This window comes from Pongo abelii, chromosome 5 (assembly GCF_028885655.2).
Source record: "Pongo abelii isolate AG06213 chromosome 5, NHGRI_mPonAbe1-v2.0_pri, whole genome shotgun sequence".
In the NCBI taxonomy this organism is placed as follows: Eukaryota; Metazoa; Chordata; class Mammalia; order Primates; family Hominidae; genus Pongo; species Pongo abelii.
Window position 1 is genome coordinate 25,480,259 of NC_071990.2, and position 19,532 is coordinate 25,499,790.

Here is a 19,532-nt window from a genome sequence, read left to right on the forward strand (position 1 = left end):
CTCTTCTTTATTTTTCAGTTGCTGCAGGCATATTCTTGCCTCAGGGCCTTTGCATTTGCTGTTCCCTCTGCCTGGACCATGCTTATCCCAGATAGCCATATGGTTCTTTCTCTTACTGCCTTTAGATCTTTCTCAACCTCACTTCATAATTACGTCTCACCAAGCTATTTAAAAATGCCACCCACCTAACCCACCACACCTGTCCATAACCCCAGGCATTAAGCACTCTATTCTCTTTTTGTACTGCATTTTTCTCCACAGCACTTATCACCATAGATATACCATATGTTTTACTTATTTATTCCTGTATAATCTCCTTTGAGTGAAATATAAGCTGCTTGAAGGCAGAGCTTTATGTCTTTTTATCCTTGGTGCCTACCACAAGGTAGGCACTCAGTAATTATTGGTTGAAAGAATTACTCAAATATTTAATGACAGTGTTTGTAAACAAAGAGTGCTGATCTAATTGAAATTCATTTTAGCAAGAGATAGAGAGTCAGGAAGACAATCCTCTGGTGTAACCCTGCCTCCCCTCCATTTCTAACATTACTCTGGTTTCAGGCTCTGCTTTCTGCCTGGCTCAACAAGGGGCCTCCATTTCTCTCCTGCCTGCACTTGAGGAGCCACATAGAAGGGAGTTTGAACCAGGGCTTCAGGGAGTTGTCTGTGGACAGCTTCTGAGAGAGGGAAGTTGGGGCTTCCCGTGTTGGCTGTTCCCTTTGCTGGCTGGCCAGTCCTTTGTCACCATGCCAGCATTCTCAAAGGAGGCAAGAAGGGATCTTACGGGTTTTGCAGCAGGGCCGCTTTGGGTATATGTTTGTTCGGATGGGGTAGGGACCATGGATGAAGGACCCACCTGGAGTTTGCTGCCTTGGGAGGGGAGGTGATGAGCTTTAAACATAATAGAGGCTGGGCGCGGTGGTTCATGCCTATAATCCCAGCATTTTGGGAGGCTGAGGTGGGTGGATCACCTGCGGTCGGGAGTTTGAAACCAGCCTGGCCAACATGGTAAAACCCCATCTCTACTAAAAATACAAAAATTAGCCAGGCATGGTGGCACACCTGTAGTCCCAGCTACTGAGGAGGCTGATTCACAAGAATCGCTTGAACCCGGGAGGCAGAGGTTGCAGTGGGCTGAGATCATACCACTGCACTCCAGCCGGGGTGACAGAGTGGGACTTCATCTTAAAAAAAAAAAAAATAAAATAATAGAGGTGCAGTGTTCCCTGCTTCACGCTAGGAAGTCGTTAGTGCCAGACTGGGGCACCCAGCCTGTTTCTGGCAAAGTGCAGGGGAAGGGAAAGCTTGGAAAGGGATCTGTAGCAGTAAAGACAGAGGAGTCACTTACAGTTTGTTGGTTCCCACTGAGGCACGGCAGAGGAGGCACAACTGTGCAGAGAGCCTGGGTTGCTAATTTCTACGTTAAAAGGTGTAGCAGCAGCAGTGTTTATGACTAAACCCATCAACATTTCACTTCCTCCCATTGTGTGAAGACTGGGTTTGGCTTAAAAAGCTCTGCCTGAACTTTCAGTTTATCTTGAAACTTTGAGACATTTGTCAAAGTGCTGGATGCAGTTATTTTAGTAAATCAGTGATGTTTCTATATTCCCTGAGTGAAACACTAGCTGATCTCATTTACCTGAAGCTTTGAGAAAGGCAATATTCTCTATTTGTAAAAGTAGCTTCGCTCCCTTGAACATGCCCTTTCTATATGCCCTGGCTTTAGAAGATGGACTGCCTTATGTTTGAGATTTTTTATTCATTGCCACTAAAATAATATATGGTGATTTGTATACCTCATATAAGGTCTGCCTCATTAGTACCCTGACCCACCATTTACTAATTATTTAGTTTTGTGGATTTAACCCTGTAGTCCTGTTGGCACAATCAAGGGCAAAATCAAGATCCAGAAAGACATCAGTTACCTGAAATCCTTTATTAAAGTGGATTTTGCTTACCCTACATCCATTGTTAGAAATGACATTCCCAGATTGTAAGAGCTGCAGAATTCTGGAACTGGAACCCTGTCTTTCTGTAATGAATTTGTGAATGAAGAAGTTCTTTGAACACAGTAGGCAAAAGGTAGGGATGTCAGCACTTCACACTTCTATGCCTTTCCTCTACTAGGCTATCTTTTTATTGTTCTATTTCTTTTCCTTTTGGCAGGTGAGTTGGGAATTAGCTAGTAGATCTGTTTTAAGTGGGTAAGCTGCAAACAACAGATTTTTAGGTACTTCCCTTATAGGATATGGCTGTTAAACAGGATGTGTCAATTATGTGGTAGGCAGCAGGATAAAACAGGCAGAACAGAATTATTATCAGATTCACAGACTGTAGCAACTTTTTGCCTTCTAAAACCCTGAATTTTCAGAGGTGGAAATAAGGTGAGAAGGGGCAGTAAAACTTGTTGCATTCATTCACTCAACAGATAATTGAGCACCTACTTTGTGCCTGGAATGTACTGGGCACTGAGAAATAGAGCTTTGAATAGGACAGATGTGTTCCCTGCTCCCAGGCACCTTGCAGTCTAATGGGGCTGGTAGATATTAAATATATAATCCCACTGTTAATTAAAACTGTGGTAAGTATTCATAAGAAAATGTGCAAATACGGTGGGAGTATATAATAGGGAGACCTGGTGTAGTTAGTCTGGACTTTCTTAGGGAAGTCCTTTACCTGAGAGATGAGTAGCCATGAGCCAGGTGAAGGTAAAGCAAGAGGGGGAAGGGAGAGCTCCTAAAGCAGAGGTGGGGCAGGAGCCCTCCTCCTGGGAGAGCAACAGAAGGCCAGTGTGGCTGGTTTGAAATGAGGCTGGAGGTGGAGGCAGGGGCCAGTGTAGTGGTGCAGAGCCACTGAAGAGCTTAAGCAGAGAAGGGACATAATAATGTTTGGGGTCTTAAAAGATCATGTTCAGATCCTATATGAGCAGGTGATTTGAGGGGGCAAGAGTGGATCTGTTAGAAGGCTATTGCAAGTGGTCTAGGAGCAGGATGGTGGTAGCTTGGAATAGTATCACAGTAGTAGAGATGGAGAGTAGTGAATGGATGTTAAGAGGTATTTAGGGAGGTAGACTGCATTGAACTTGGAGAATGACTGAGATAGGAAGAGAAGGGGACAATGCTTGGATTTCTGGCTTCAGAAACCATGTGGGTGACCATCCTTGTTCCTGAGCCAGACCTATCATGGGAAGGGCAGATTTTGAAAGAAAGATCATGGTTTAGTTGTTGACATGCTGAATTTAAGGGTTGGAGTAACATACAAGTGAAGTTAGATCAATAGATCTGGTGATCGAAGGGAAGACCTGGGCTGTGCATAAAGCTGGGAGTCATCTGGGATGGACTGAAGTCATGAGAGAGAATGAATGGTAGCAGGGAGTGGGGATTGGACATGCGACTAGGAATAACCAGAGAGGCCGGTTGAAAATGTATGGAAACGAGAACATCAAGCATGAAGGGCCATGCCCAGTGCTAAGGAGAAATCTGGTTAGGAAATGCATGGATTTAGCAGCCATGAGGTTGGATTTAGCAATCAAGATTGGCACCTCAAGCAGGTGCAATTTCAGTGGAGTTGTGGGGACAGAAGCCAATTTTGAACACTAGATGAGTGAATGGGAGGCAGGAATATGAAGACACTGAGTATAGGTACCTTTTTTGAGAAGTTGGGCTCAAAGGATAGAGACAGTTAGAGGGGACCTGCAAGAGGTGTGTAGGATCCAGGCATATAGCTCTAGGTCTAAGCGTCTCTATGTTTGGATATTTAGGGATGGAAGGGAAAGGATATTTGGTTGCTTAAGGTTCCTGCAAAGACAGGTGGGATGTAACCCAGAGCCCACATGAAGGGACAGACATTTATCTCCAGCACTTCAGAAGGAGAGGAAGAGGAGGGGGTGGATACAGCTGCAGGTGCAGGCAGGTGTGGAGGTTTGGAGTGGGATGGTAAGTGATACCATTCTGATAATTTCTGTTTTCTCTGTGAAGTAGGAGGGAAAGTCATCTTCCCAGATGAAGGGAGTGGAGTTAGCTTGCTGGGTAAGATCACTTCTCCAGCTGTGCTTGGCAGCTACCACTGCAAGCATGGAATAGGCGGCTAGGTAAGTTCAGCCAAGATTGAAGTTTTACTCTGTGGGAGTAATAAAAGGACAAGGAACACGAAGGCTAAGGACATTAACACATGGAGGAATGATTTCAGTGGAGTTTCAGTGGGGTGAAGATAGATTAGTGCTGATGGAGAATGACCTGGCAGTGTCAGGGGGCAATAAACAGGGTAGTGGGAGTACCTGAATAAGGGAACTAGCTATGAGTGCTTCTCCAACTGTAATGCTAACGTGAATCACCTGGGGATTTTAGTAAAAACGCAGATTCTGATTCAGCAGGTCTGGGCTGAGGCCTCAGATTCTGCACTTCTGACAAGTTCCTGTCATGCCAGCCTCTCTGGCCCGTGGATCACACTGTGAGGGCCAGGTATAGTGGTGCATGCCTATAATCCCAACACTTTGTGAGGCCCAGGTGGGAGGATCACTTGAGCTGAGGAGTTTGAGACCAGCCTGGGCAACACAGACATCATCTCTACAGAAATTTTAAAAATTACCTGGGTGTGGTGGCTCGTGCCCGTAGTAGCTACTTGAAAAGCTGAGTCAGGAAGATCACCTGAGCCTGGGAGGTCAAGGCTGCAGTGAGCCGAGATTATACCACTGCACTCCAGCCTGGGTGACAGAGTAAGAGCCTGTCTCTTTAAAAAAAAAAAAAAAAAGATTTCGGGCAGAGAGTGGGATGCCTGAATTAGAAATCCTTTGACATGGTATAATCTCAAGCGTAACTAACATGGCCCAGGATATGACAGAGTGAACAAGAAGGCCGAAGAATTCAAAGGCTTCCTGATCATCATATCTTTAGGGATGCAAGATTAATGATGACTGACACTGACTATTGCCAACACTTTTCTAAGCACCTTGTGTGTATTACCTTCTTTAATCCTTATGACAACCTCCAGTGAGGTATATATTGTGATCCCATATTTTACACATGAGGAAAGTAAGGCACACAGAGGTCTTTCTCAAAATCATTCATGCTTGTAAGTGGTGGGGCCAGAATTCAAACTGGGGTGGTACAGTTTCAAAACCTAGTGCTCTGCATGATTGGATGCTGTATGGTCCCCTGATGAGAGAAGTTGGGGCTGTATAGAAAGTGTGAGGTGGGAGAATCATTTGATCCTAGGAGTTAAGACCAGCCTGGGCAATATAGTGAGACCCTGTCTTCATAAAATAGAAAAAAAAAAAAAAAAGATTTTGAGCCAGGTATTAGCATCACCTATGAATGAAGTTCAGCATGTCTAGGAGAGTGCTAGGCACAGTACTTGTAGGCTTTTTACATGTTATCCCATTTGATCCCCACAACTGTCCAACAGAGTCTATTTCATACTCATTCTACAGGTAAGAAAAATAAAATTTAGGAGGTTAGGTAGTTGATAAATGGAGGAGTTGGTAATTTGATCTAAATTGGTCTGGATTCAAAGCCCATTCTTCTTTTATACCAAAGTTTATCCCATCACCATATAGAAATGGAAACTCTCTTCTAATTCTTAAATAGGTTATAGTTACCATGGGAGTATTCTCCCCCTTGCTCTGACTCAAGCCACATGCTGAAGATGATGTGTTATGAACAAGGCTGAGACCAGGAGACTGGGCTTCTGGGCTCAGCTCTGTTTCTAACTAGCAAGTTTGTACACTGTCTCTGTAGGTCTCACACCTTTGTCCCTGTAGATCATTTTCAGAGCTATATTCTATAAGTTTGAGGATAATTATTATGGCTCCTTTTATATTAGTATCTACTGTATGCTCAGCACTTGATAGGTTATCTCTAGTACCTACACTAGGATACAGATTGTCTCCAGTTTAGAAGTGAAAAGCTGAGGCTTGGAGATTTCAAGCAACATGCCTAATACCTCTCAGTCCACAAAATGGCAAAGCTGGGATTTCGCCCGAAGTGTGTCTGACTCTAAAGCTCATGTTCTTGCCATCTTACCAGCTGCCTCATCCTCTTCTATAGCCTCATGGTGGATCCCGCTTACAGCTGCATATGGTACCATATGCTAGTATTTATCAAACTTTCAAAACCTGGATCCAGAGTAAAACATGCATTTTATATTGATTTCGAGAAGTGTGCATGCACACACACACACACACACATTTGCATGCGAGTACCATGTATATACTGACATCACTCAAACAAGTTTTATGAAATAATGCTTATGTTTTCTACTTGCTGTGCCTTGGCTTTCTTTTCCTTTTCACTTTGGTTTAGTCTGTCATGTTAGTATGCTCATTAAACTCTAATGAATTGATTTAACCACCCACCAATGGGTTGCAGCCCTCAGTTTGAAAAGCACTGCTGTAAATTATATACCTACCTTAATTTCTTGATAGGATTACCCCAAATCTTCTATTCTCCTTCTTTCCTTATTTTTTAATCTCTGAATTTAATGAAGACTATCTCTCTGATTATGTATGTAATGGTGTTAAATCTAAGTCAACCCCCCCGCCGCCATATGGCAACCACCTTTCTGCAAAGTGGGAAATTGTCTTATAACTTTGTTCTGAGAGAAGGAAAGAAAATATGTATTTTTTTCATTTGATGAAAATGCTAATATAACAAGGGAGGGAGAAAGAAGTGACATTTGTGTTTCCTTGGCTCGAGAAGATGAGAATGTAAGGCCAAGAAACACAGACAAGTTGAAATGATGTAGGCTGGGGAGGGACTGCGGCAATAGACTTACAGTAAAAGAAAAGTGAAACCGATTTCTTGTTCCAACTCTGCCATTTAGCATTTATTGGACTCCTTCATGTGCCAGGTACTTGTGTTTTGCATATATTATCTCAGATGAGGAGACAGAGATATGGAAGGCCGAGTTACCTGCCCAAGGTTGCATGGCTGGTAGTGAGTGGTCTAGCAGGAATTCAGACCCAGAATCCCTGGAGCCAGTGCTCATTGTCACTAGGCCATAGCTGCCACTTGTCTCAACTTTTGAGTAATTCCGTGTGGTCTTTATTTGGTGCCAGGCCCAGGACAGGGGACTTTTGCCCCCTAGGCTTTGAATCTTGAGAGGGAACATGCTAGGGTGGAAGATTGGAGTCAATTCATTCCACAAGGGCAGCCAGAGGAACTCCTTATTAGTCCCTGCTTCTCCCATCTTTAGAGTTGATTTGGTTTCTGTCTCTATTGAGTTCTGGTTGTTCTTTTGATTACAAGAACTACTCCATTTCCTTTAAGTAAATTTATTTATTCTTAAAATTCTGTTTCTTGAAACTAAGAATAAGCCCTAATAGGCACAGAGGAATAATTTAACTCTTCCTGATCTGTTTCCTCATCTGTAAAACAAAGGAAAAGGGCACACATATCCCCTGACCCCTCTTAACTCTCGCATCTTTAGCTAGACTTGGGTTCTAGTGATTCTCAAATGGATGTGTTCTAAAAGAGGCTGGCTGGCCCTGTGTTGGGGAAGCAGAAGTTTTAGTAATTAATTAGGTTAATATGAACTTTATAGTTATATTTTTTCTGTGTTCCCTGAATAACTGTGACTCTATTACTTGTGAATTTATTTAAAACATAAATATGACAGTGATGACTAGATGAGGTCTCTTAGCACACATGCCCTATGCAGACCTGTGAGTCCCCTGCTCTCTGCTCACCCAATAGTTGAAGGCCTGGGTAGGAGTTCTGCCACATGTGAGTTCTTAACACAAAATCCTCATAGACCTTGTGGGCCTGGAGCTGGGTACTTCACTCATCTTCACCCATGGCCTCATGCTAAGAATTATCATCCTGCCACCACTTAAAGATGTCCATTCATGTTTGTGTGTCACTGCTAAAGTACTGTCATTAAAGAAGATGTGTCATTACTCTGACTTTAAAATACATTGTTCTAACAGAATCACTATGGGAGATTCCAGACTTCTGTATCAGCGGGTGCTTTGAAAACAGGATCTGATATGTACTGGCCCCTGTGTTCACCTGTGGGTGAACATTAGACGTGTTTGTTTCTTTTATGCTTTGATAACACCTTACAACTTGCAATAGTGGGACTTTGGAAAGAACGAAGTGATTGTGTCTGGCATGCTGTATGTAAACATTCCATTTCTACATAATGTGAAAAGGAATGAATTAGGTGAAAATAAATGGATTTGCACAGGTGTTAGAGTACATAGATTTCCTCTGAAACGAAACTTCTGAATAGAAAATGAAACTCAGTGACTTCTTGACCCCCTATTGAAGGAGCACCTGTTGGTCCAGGGAGCAGAGACCTAAGGGGGAATTAATTCCTCTCAGCAAATATTTACTGGGGGCTTGTCATTCCTAGAAGTCTACCCAAAAAGAATGGGGCTAGAGGAGAATCCCAGAGAGAGTCTAAGTCGTGGGCTCAGAGTGTAGGGAGGTGACTTCGAGGCCTGTTCCAGCCAAACTTCTTATTTTAAATTTCGGTAAAATAAGGTCTACAGAGATTGTAACTTGTTCATGGTTAGGCCACTTGGCTAACTTGAGGCCAGACTCAGGCTAAATCTGGATAACTCTCTTCTTGGTTTAATACTATTATGGACCTAAAATTTTATTATGATATTAAAATATAAATAACAGTAACAGACACCATATAGCAATTCTCATGTGCCAGCACTCTTCTGAGCACTTTAGGTATATTAACTCATTTAACCCTCATCATTCCATGAAGTGTAAATATTTCTCTCATTTTTAAAGAGAAGAGGGCCGGGTGCAGTGGCTTGATGGCCCATGCCTATAATCCCCAGTCCTTTGGGAGGCCGAGCTGGGAGGATTGCTTGAGGCTACAAGTTTGGGACCAGCCTGGGAAGCATAGCAATACCCCATCTCTGTAAAAAATTAAAAACTAGTTGGGCATGGTGGCACATGCTTGTAGTCCCAGCTACTCCGGAGGCTGAGGCCAGAGGATTACTTAAGCCCAGGAAGTCAAGGCTGCAGTGAGTTATGATCATTCCACTGCACCCTAGGTGACAGAGTGAGACCCTGTATCTTAAAGAAAAAAGGAGGAAATTGAGGCACAGAAAAGGTTTAGTAATTTGCTCTTAGCCATGTATATATTAAATAATGGAGCTTGGTTTCAAAACCAGGCAGTCTAAATCTACAATTTGTTCTCTAAACCACTAGACCAGGGGTCAGCAACCATATCTTGGGCTTTATGAGCCATAAAACTCTGCATGGGGTAGTGGGAAGAGGCTGGGTTTGACTTATAAGCTGTAGTTTGCAAACCCTACACTAGACTGTGTAGCCTCACTGGGGCACATCCATTAATATCAATGTATCCCACAGCTGCCCATGAAGAGTGAAGCTCTAATTTTAAAAAAGATTTGAGGTCAGGAATTAAATTAAAATGTATTTTTGTGGTGTTCCTTTTGGGTGAAGTGTCCTCCTGCCAGGAAGGATGGTGTTCATCATAGCTGAGTATGGTGTTAGGAGGCTCAGAGCCAGGAGAGAGGTTTTATTCTCCTTGAGTTTTCTGGGTGACCTTGCAAAAGTCCCTTATCATCTGCCACTTATAACTCTGCAGTGATGATAATGTGCCTCACCACCTGCCCTTCTCCCTCACCTAGGTATATGTCTTGGATTAATGAGGTTTTATCTGTAATGTACTTAGAGCTGGGAGTTTGGAAGGGGAAAGTATTAAGAGGGGGAATGATGGCATTCATCATTTAGTTTGCTTGCAAATTAGAGAGTGCTTCAGGGGTGTAAGACCATTTGTTGAATGTTTGGCACGTAGAGCCCAATTTTAAAGAAAAGGCACTCCTGGTAATCTGCATGAGAGAATGTGGATTTAGAGAGCATGAATTTATGGATTGCCTGTGCTGCAGTAGGCTTTAGGCAATGGAGTTATTTAAGATGGTATGTATTTATTTCAGTTTCTAATAAGTGTGCAATGAGCAGATTCCATAGTTGACCTCCATATCTCCATAAGAAAACGTAGGCTTCTCTGCTAAACTGTGAGTCTTAACAGTAAGGAGGACTTATAAATGTTTCTAAGTGAAATTATGAAGTTAAAAGTTGAACCAAGAAGCCTCAGAGGGAACTGGCTGCTGCTTGCATTTCAATGAAAGGCAGAGGAAATTCATTACAGAGGTTGAAAATGTGGTTTGCACGTTAAGGCTGTAGTGGAAAAATGGGCCTTCCCAGGGGAGGTGGGAGGGAAGTTGTAGCTTACCCTTTGTGGTGAAGGTTCCTTGGCTAAGCGCACATATACTCCATCTGATGCACCCTAATTTTTTTTTTAACTTGGCAAGAAAATTCTTCCCTTCAAAGCCAAAGATGTGCATTGAACAGAAAATTGCAGCCTAGGAGAAGTTTCAATATCTTTGTATTTTTTGTTTGTTTTGTTCTTTTGACAAAAACAATTATTTAAAAATTCAGTAGGTGAAGCAACTTAATCTTACTTTGTGAAACTAAATCTAAGATGCTATTAGTTAAGTTATAAGAAGAGCTGGTGTTTAGCAAAGACATATTAGGTTCTGGGATAGGGCTTTATCTGCATTTGTATCTTATTTAATCCATACAACAGTAACAGTCCTGCAGAGAAATATTCTTGTTTGAGGACCTCTTGTATGAGGCACCTCAGTTTGCTCATCTGTAATTCTGTAATCTCTGACTCTCTAGAGATCAACAAAAGTCTATCAGGTTTAAGTGGCAGAGCCAGAATCTGAATATAAGTCTTTCTGATTCCAAAATTCAATCTAGTAGACTGACCAACAGTCCCAGTTTCCTGGGATGTGGGATTCTCAGCCCTGAAACTGGAAACGTCTTATACACACAGAAAGAGTTGGTCACCCTACAAGCAGGATGCCTCCCATCCCAAGCACTGAAGAAGTATTCATTATCAGGAAACACTTTTTGGTAAGTCACAGAGGATGTGTCCTGTGCGACTGCCCCTGACTCTGCTAGAAACCATGTGTGTGCACTGTAAATCCTCTGAAGCTTTAAATCCTAGGGCAGTTTTGGAGCCAAACAGAGAGCCTGGGAGACTGAGTTCATTGGGATTTCTAGCATGAATGTAGCCCTATTAATTGGCTCAGTTTGTGTTGATAAAACAAGAGTCACAGTCTGACTTGTAACAGTAGTATTTGTAATTTTCACTCTTGCTTTAAAATATTGCTGCCCTGTTGTACTCACAAGTGGGTACAGTTTTGGGAAAGCTTGGAAGATTTCATCTATTCCAACCCCCATCCCCTTCCACATTTTCTGTGAACTCTCTGTGTTTCTGGAGGCTTTCACTGACCACCAGAAATGGGGACCATCCTGCACAAAGCTTTTGTGGCTTATCAGTCTTCCTTCAAAGCCTGGGCTCCCTTATGAATGTGTTTCTTTTCAGACAAATTATTTTGATCTGTATCCAACTTCTGAACGACACTGTGTACTTCCACTGCCTGTAAAATACTTTTAAAGAAAGGGAGTTGACACAGAGGGCCACAGATTGTGAACCTTATTATTGCTGGGGTGAAGGTAGAAATGATCATTAGATCCTAATGTACCTACCTATAGTTACAAAATTAATCTTTACTCAAAAGGTGAATCCATATGAACATTCTGGTTTCTTTTTTCTACTCTTTTTTTTTTTCCTATTTCATTTTTTATTTTTAGAGATGGGGTCTTGCTCTGTCATCCAGGCTGGGGTGCAGTGGCACCATCATAGCTCACTGTAACCTCGAACTCTTGGACTCAAGAGATCCTTCCACCTCAGCCTCCTGAGTAGTTGGGACTACAGGTGAGAGCCACCACGGCCAGCTCTCCTCTTGTTTTAAATATTCTGACCCTAGTTCATACCCTGTCAGTGGCCTCTGGAAACTTCCCATGGTGACTGTTCTGGAAAGGGCAAGTCAAGAGAAGACAAGCAGGTCACCTGACTCCCTCCCTCCCCTGCTCCCCACCCCTCACCCCCACTCCTCCACTCCCCCACTGGTAGTGGGAGAGTTATTCCTTAAAGTGCAACAATTGTCAAAGGATGGAATGGCTGGCTGGTTCCTTGTGCTAGTGATTGCTTTGTATTTCAGTTGTTTGGGTGCATGTTTGAGATTAGTTTTTAAGACTTATTAATTAGATTCACACAGGGGACCTTGTAATCACTTAAATGCCAATATGCTCATTGTGTAATGATGTCAAAAGGTGTCTAATTATTTTTGGTTCATACTTTGTTCACGTTTTTCTGTAACTGTGTTACAAATGAAATACTTTTCCAGAATGTAGTCTTTCTTCTGTGATTGGTGTCTATTGTCTTGCAAAAGGCATTAATAAAAATAACAAGTTCCCAAGTGATTCTCATGGAGAAAGGGCTGGGGAATAGAGGGCAGAATGAAGGCAGAGGAGGAGGGCACCAGAAGAGGGAAAGGAGATGGAGCAAGATGGGGTGGAGTGTGGGGGACACTGGCAGCAGTAGCAGAGAGGGGTCAGAGGAGGGGTGGGGAGCCAGTGAGGAGAGGCACAGATAGACTGAGAGGTACATATGTAGAATCATGTAGACAGATACAGAACAGAGATGAGAGAGAAATTCAGAGAGATAGAGACTAACAGATGATGGCAGTGCATAGAAAGAGACAAAAGGAGACACGCAGACCAGTAGGGATTGGTCCTTTTCCTTATGATATCCAAACATCTCTCATTTACTGCTGGTCATTTTATGTGTTTGCTTCTTTCTGGCTTTAAAGCTCCATGACTCATCTATGTTTCTGTGTGTGGACTATTGAGGAATCTGTTTTTTGGAAAGGTGAGCTTTGACAGCCAGTATAAGTCATTAGGAACACCATCTCTGGAACCAGACCCTCCAGGCTCGAATCCCAACTGCCACCTACTTGCTGGGTGACCTGCACAAATTACATAATCTCTATATGCCTCTGTTTCTTCATCTTAAAATAGGGATTATAATAGTGTTTTCCTTATAGGGTGCTGTGAGGATTAAATGTGGTAACATATTCAAACCTATTAGAACAGTGTACTCAACAGGTACTGGCAATTATTACTATGTTTGTGAAAGGATCCTGGATTCCTTTGAAGGAAAGTTCACAGAGTTAAATATATTTTTATGAATACTGAAGAGGCTACAAGTTCCTGTCTTTGGCTTTTGGCCTTGAACCTTATTTTTAATGTAAGGGGAGAGTGGAGAGTTGATAGACTGAGAGTGAGGAGTTGCAGCTTCTAGTTCCAGCTCTGCCACCGACTAGCTGTGAGATGATGAGTTTCTCTGGACCTGCTGTCAGATAATATACAAACTCAGGGAATTTTAGGTCTTTGACCATGTGATGTTGGGACCTTTCTGGCATGCGAGTTTTAGGATTTGTCTGTTATTTTACCTCTATGCAGAGGTTTTGTGGACCTAAGCTTTTTGGAAAGATTGGGGATTGATCATACCAGTACCCCTGGGAGAGAGAAATATGTGTGTTGCTTTGTAAATAATAAAAAGGGAGAAATGGTGAGAATAGGGGACTGTCTTCCTATAGCCATGCTTATGATCATGGTTGTCAGCATTATTATCTTATTTCTTTTTCTTTTCCACTCTGGGGGAGGAGCAGTATTTGAAAGAGGGGTCATATCCTGGGGCTAAACTGGAGTAGAAGGTGCTGGATGCACTGTGGAGCTTAGTTTAGAGAAGGTGAATATTTCATTCTTTAAGATGAGTTCTAATCTCGTATTCCGCTCCCCAGACCTAGGCAAATGGCAGTGCAAGCCAAGCGTATCTCTGGTGCCTTTTATCTCCCTTTCCAAATTCCTCTTTATTACTGTCATGCTTCTTTTGATTATCTGATGCCTGTTATCTAACCCTGTGTGTCTCATGCAACAAAATGATCTCCTGCCCTTTTGCAAAAGGCCTGCAAACTCTTTAATTCCCCGAGTACTGCTGTATTAGCCAAAGATTAACTAGTGCTGATGACAGAAGAGTTCAGTTCTCCAGGGCATACTTGGATTTAAAAAGAGCATTTTGAAAACTGTTGGAATGTTGAAAAAGGTACTCCTTCAAGCTGAGAGCTTTGTGGATCTCTTCCAGTCATGGCTGCCCTGGGCTATCCCTTCCTACCTTCACTGTAACTGATCTTCCAGGGGCTAGAGCATGAGGAGGCAGGATTGAGTAGTAACATATAAATATAGCCTGGTGGTTAAGAACATCGGTTTTGGTGTTAACAAAGCTATAAGATTTAAATTATACTCTTCTTAAGGACCTTTTGAACTCTGATGCTTTTATAAATGATTTCTGCTCTAATTGAATGACCTTGAAGTGAGTTCATCACTGAGTCTCAATTTACTCATTTGAAAAATGGGAATAATGACATCAAATATAGTTGTTGTGAGGATTAAGTCTGCCACTCTCCTCAAAGATATTCACCTATTCATGGCACATAGAAAATGCTCAACAAAGAGTAGCAACGACTCAGGGACAGCTTTTATGGCCTGCAATCTGTACAGTTGCACAGGACACATCCGCCAGGGGCTAGAGCACAAGGAGGCACGATTAAGTAGTAACATGTAGATATATTGTGGTGGTTATAAGGACACAGGCTTTGACATTAACAGGTAAATGCAGCCAGAAAGTGACAGAGCCAGAATCTGAATGTAAGTCTTTCTGATTCCAAAATTCAAGCTAGTAGGTTGACCAACAGTCCCAGTTTCCCGGGATGCAAGATTCTCAGCCCTGAAGCTGGAAACATCTTGTGCAGACAGAAAGAGCTGGACACCCTACAAGCAGGATGTCTTCCATCCCAAGCATGTGAATTCTGTTTCTCCTGTAGTTATATGACTTTGAAGTGAGTTCATCATTTCCCTGCATTGGGTTAATGCCTTATTGTTATTGTCTTGAAATTCTTAATCATATTTGAACAATATCCCTACAGATTATATAGCCAGTCTTGCTACAACTGGGCTGCACTTGACCTCCATGCACTCATCCTGGCCATACTTCATCCCTGTCCCTCTCCTTTCTACTGCCTGGTGCTTTGTCCCATTTCCTTGCCCCCAAGGCCTTAGAAGGGTGTTTAAAAAATAAAAAAAAAAGGATAAATTCCTTAGGGAAAAGCTGTGATTTGGCTCACAGCATACGGAATATTCAAAGATAGACATCACCTGTTGCCCACATTTTTATGAGACTGACATGCTGCCTGTAGCATTGAGAAGGCACTTGTTGCCTACACTTTTAGAAGTCATTTATTAATGGCTTCCTAGGGCATGCCAACTCTAAAATCAAGCCACAAAAATGATACCAGGTAAAAATTGATCCTGTGAATAACTGTGACGGTGGCATATGGGTGAAAGGTCTTGAAATGGGCTGTGTCTTTTCCCTCAACTTTCCTTACCTGCTCTTATCACACTCTCCCAGCCAGTGTCAGATTACTTCTCTTCTCATCTGTCTCATAAGTAGTTCTGGCTTGAGTTATCCCCTACTGTGATGACATATGATTATTCAAAGAAAGATTTTATAGAAAATGCACTGTTTCTATTCGGAGTTGGGAGACTAGAGAAAGGTATAAAGCACACCACAGGGGCACAGCCTTGATTCCCTTTCTGTGCTCAGCTTGGCCGTTTGAGCCCAGGGTTGTGTCTGGGTAAAGCTGTTTGACTTTGGATAGGTCCTTTAACAACCTAAGGTCCCAGTGTTCTTAACTTTCTACAGTTTTGTTCTAATCTAGCACATAAGCATAACTTGCCAAATAAGCACCACTTGCTAAATACAGGCTTAGGGACAAGGAAGTTACTTGGAAAATGAAAAAAGTGCAATTCTGCCATCAGGACTTGAGAAGCCTTGGAGTTTTTTTTTTTTTTTTTTTTAAATTATTATTTTTTTAATTTATGAAGTATTTATTGGATATGGCAGGGTCATAGGATAATAGTGGAGAGAAGGTCAGGAGATAAACACATGAACAAAGGTCTCTGGTTTTCCTAGGCAGAGGTCCCTGCGGCCTTCTGCAGTGTTTGTGTCCCTGGGTACTTGAGATTAGGGAGTGGTGATGACTCTTAAAGAGCATGCTGCGTTGAAGCACCTGTTTAACAAAGCACATCTTGCACCGCCCTTAATCCATTTAACCCTGAGTTGACACAGCATATGTTTCAGAGAGCACGGGGCTGGGGGAAAGGCCATAGATCAACAGCATCCCAAGGCAGAAGAATTTCTCCTAGTCAGAACAAAATGGAGTCTCCTATGCCCACCCCTTTCTACACAGACACAGCAACAATCTGATCTCTCCTTCCTTTCCCCACACTTCCCCCTCTTCTTTTCAACAAAACCGCCATCGTCCTCATGGCCCGCTCCCGATGGTCGCTGTCTCTTCGGAGCTGTTGGGTACACCTCCCAGACAGGGCAGCCGGGCAGAGGTGCTCCTCACCTCCCAGACAGGGCGGCCGGGCAGAGGCGCTCCTCGCTTCCCAGACGGGGCCGCCCGGGCAGAGGCGCTCCTCTCCTCCCAGACGGGGCGGCCGGGCAGAGGTGCTCCTCATCTCCCAGACGGGGCAGCCGGGCAGAGGTGCTCCTCACTTCCTCCCAGACGGGGTGACGGCCGGGCAGAGGCACTCCTCACCTCCCAGACGGGGCGGCTGGGCAGAGGCGCTCCTCACTTCCCATATGGGGTGGCGGCCGGGCAGAGGCGCTCCTCACTTCCCAGATGGGGCAGCCAGGCAGAGGCGCTCCTCACTTCCTCCCAGACGGGGTGGCGGCCAGGCAGAGGCGCTCCTCACCTCCCAGACGGGGCGGCCGGGCAGAGGTGCTCCTCATCTCCCAGACGGGGCGGCCGGGCAGAGGTGGTCCTCATCTCCCAGACGGGGCGGCCGGGCAGAGGTGCTCCTCATCTCCCAGATGGGGCAGCCGGGCAGAGGTGCTCCTCACTTCCTCCCAGACGGGGTGACGGCCGGGCAGAGGCACTCCTCACCTCCCAGACGGGGCAGCCGGGCAGAGGCGCTCCTCACCTCCCAGACGGAGTGGTCAGGCAGAGGCGCTCCTCACTTCCCATATGGGGTGGCGGCCGAGCAGAGGCGCTCCTCACTTCCTCCCAGACGGGGTGGCGGCCAGGCAGAGGCGCTCCTCACTTCCCAGACGGGGCGGCTGGGCAGAGGTGCTCCCCACTTCCTCCCAGACGGGGTGGCGGCCGGGCAGAGGCGCTCCTCACCTCCTAGACGGGGCGGCCGGGCAGAGGCGCTCCTCCTTTCCCAGACGGAGTGGCCAGGCAGAGGCGCTCCTCACCTCCCAGAGTGGGCGGCCGGGCAGAGGCGCTCCTCACTTCCCAGAGTGGGCGGCCGGGCAGAGGCGCTCCTCACTTCCCAGATGGGGCAGCTGGGCAGAGGTGCTCCTCACTTCCCAGATGGGGCAGCTGGGCAGAGGTGCTCCTCACTTCCTCCCAGACGGGGTGGCGGCCAGGCAGAGGCGCTCCTCACCTCCCAGACGGGGCGGCCGGGCAGAGGCACTCCTCACCTCCCAGATGGGGCGGCTGGGCAGAGGCGCTCCTCACCTCCCAGAGTGGGCAGCCGGGCAGAGGCGCTCCTCACTTCCCAGAGTGGGCGGCCGGGCAGAGGCGCTCCTCACTTCCCAGAGTGGGCGGCTGGGCAGAGGCGCTCCTCACTTCCCATAGGGGGTGGCAGCCGGGCAGAGGCGCTCCTCACTTCCCAGATGGGGCAGCTGGGCAGAGGTGCTCCTCACTTCCTCCCAGACGGGGTGGCGGCCAGGCAGAGGCGCTCCTCACCTCCCAGACGGGGCGGCCGGGCAGAGGCACTCCTCACCTCCCAGATGGGGCGGCTGGGCAGAGGCGCTCCTCACCTCCCAGAAGGGGCGGCTGGGCAGAGGCGCTCCTCACTTCCCATATGGGGTGGCAGCCGGGCAGAGGCGCTCCTCACTTCCCAGACGGGGTGGCGGCCAGGCAGAGGCGCTCCTCACTTCCCAGATGAGGCAACCGGGCAGAGGCGCTCCTCACTTCCTCCCAGACGGGGCGGCCGGGCAGAGGTGCTCCTCATCTCCCAGACGGGGCAGCCGGGCAGAGGCGCTCCTCACTTCCTCCCAGACGGGGTGGCAGCCGGGCAGAGGCGCTCCTCACATCCCAGACGATGGGCGGCCGGGCAGAGGCGCTCCTCACTTCCCAGATAGGGCGGCCGGGCAGAGGGGCTCCTCACATCCCAGACGATGGGCGGCCAGGCAGAGACGCTCCTCACTTCCTAGATGGGGTGGCAGCGGGGCAGAGGCTGTAATCTTAGCACTTTAAGAGGCCAAGGCAGGAGGCTGGTAGGTGGAGGTTGCAGCGAGCCGAGATCACACCACTGCACTCCAGCCTGAGCACCATTGAGCATTGAGTTAGCGAGACTCCGTCTGCAATCCCAGCACCTCGGGAGGCTGAGGCAGGCAGATCACTCGAGGCCAGGAGCTGGAGACCAGCCCCGTCAACACTGTGAAACCCCGTCTCCACCAAAAATACAAAAACCATTCAGGCGTGGCGGCGCGCGCCTGCAATCCCAGGCACTCGGCAGGCCGAGGCAGGAGAGTCACAGGAGCCCGAGGCAGGGAGGTTGCAGCGAGCCGAGATCATGGCAGTACAGTCCAGCTTCGATAACAGTGGGAGACCGAAAAAAGAAGGAGAGGGAGACCGAAGAAAGGGGAGAGGGAGAGGGAGAGGGAGACGCCTTGGAGTTTTCTTTCTTTATTGAAAAGACTCATGAGGCCTGCCCGAATCTCAAAGTTGTAGAGTGGAAGTTTTGCAGTAAGCTTCATGGATGTGGGATCCTGGCTCAAGATCAGAACTCCTAGCTTAGCCCCTTAGTATTCATGAGGGCCTCTGCTAAGTAAAAGGAACCTATAGGCATATGGGACCCCACAGGCTGTATGTATGTTCTTAGCTGAGTATCAAAAAGGAAACTTCCATAAATGTTCTAAGACTGAGAGAGGCACAGCTGAGAAGCAAAGTTAGGGATGATTTTTTGGAAGCTTAGCCTGATTTCGCTCTGTGCATTATATAAATGTTAGCTGGGGTACAAAGAATGGAAAGCAAGAGGGCAAATGTGGGTGGTGTTTGTAATTTGGGAAGTGCAAATGAGTACTTAGTTGTTTTTTTTTTCATAAAGTTTACTGTTGATATAGTGAGACTTGTGACTATATATCTGCATTTTAGTATCACAGAGACCTGTTTTTCTTAATCTGAATAATCTGTCGGGTTTTTGGGCTGCTGACAGATTTCTCATCTTGAGAATTCACCTGTGATTTGTTCTAAAAGAACTTTGATACAGGGACTCTAAGTTAAAACTAATTCTATGAGACCAAGAAGCTGTCCCAGGTCATAATTCTTCTTACATGACAGGAGCCAAGCCATGTGGCCTTCTGAGGCTTCAGTATCATTAAAGTCTCGTGGAAACACCAAAGCCCACTGGGCCCACTTTTTCGTACTTACACTGATGCTGCTGCTTCTGTCTTACAGGTGCTTACATCATGCCGAGCCTTCCTTGTAACAGCGCGAATCCCCACCAAGGTAAGTGTTGATGAAGTCCTTCCTTCAGCACTCACACTCACTCATACCC

General features: G+C 45.7%; 1 protein-coding gene across 13 annotated transcripts in view; it reads left to right on the plus strand.

The window, feature by feature from the left end:
• The window catches only part of CARMIL1 (capping protein regulator and myosin 1 linker 1), a 349,638-nt gene that overhangs the window by 124,999 nt on the left and 205,107 nt on the right, over positions 1 to 19,532 (plus strand). For all 13 annotated transcript variants that reach the window (XM_054557000.2, XM_054557001.2, XM_054557007.2 and 10 more), the window contains 1 exon segment: positions 19,433 to 19,483. In XM_054557000.2, the coding sequence (XP_054412975.2) occupies positions 19,433 to 19,483 (51 nt within the window).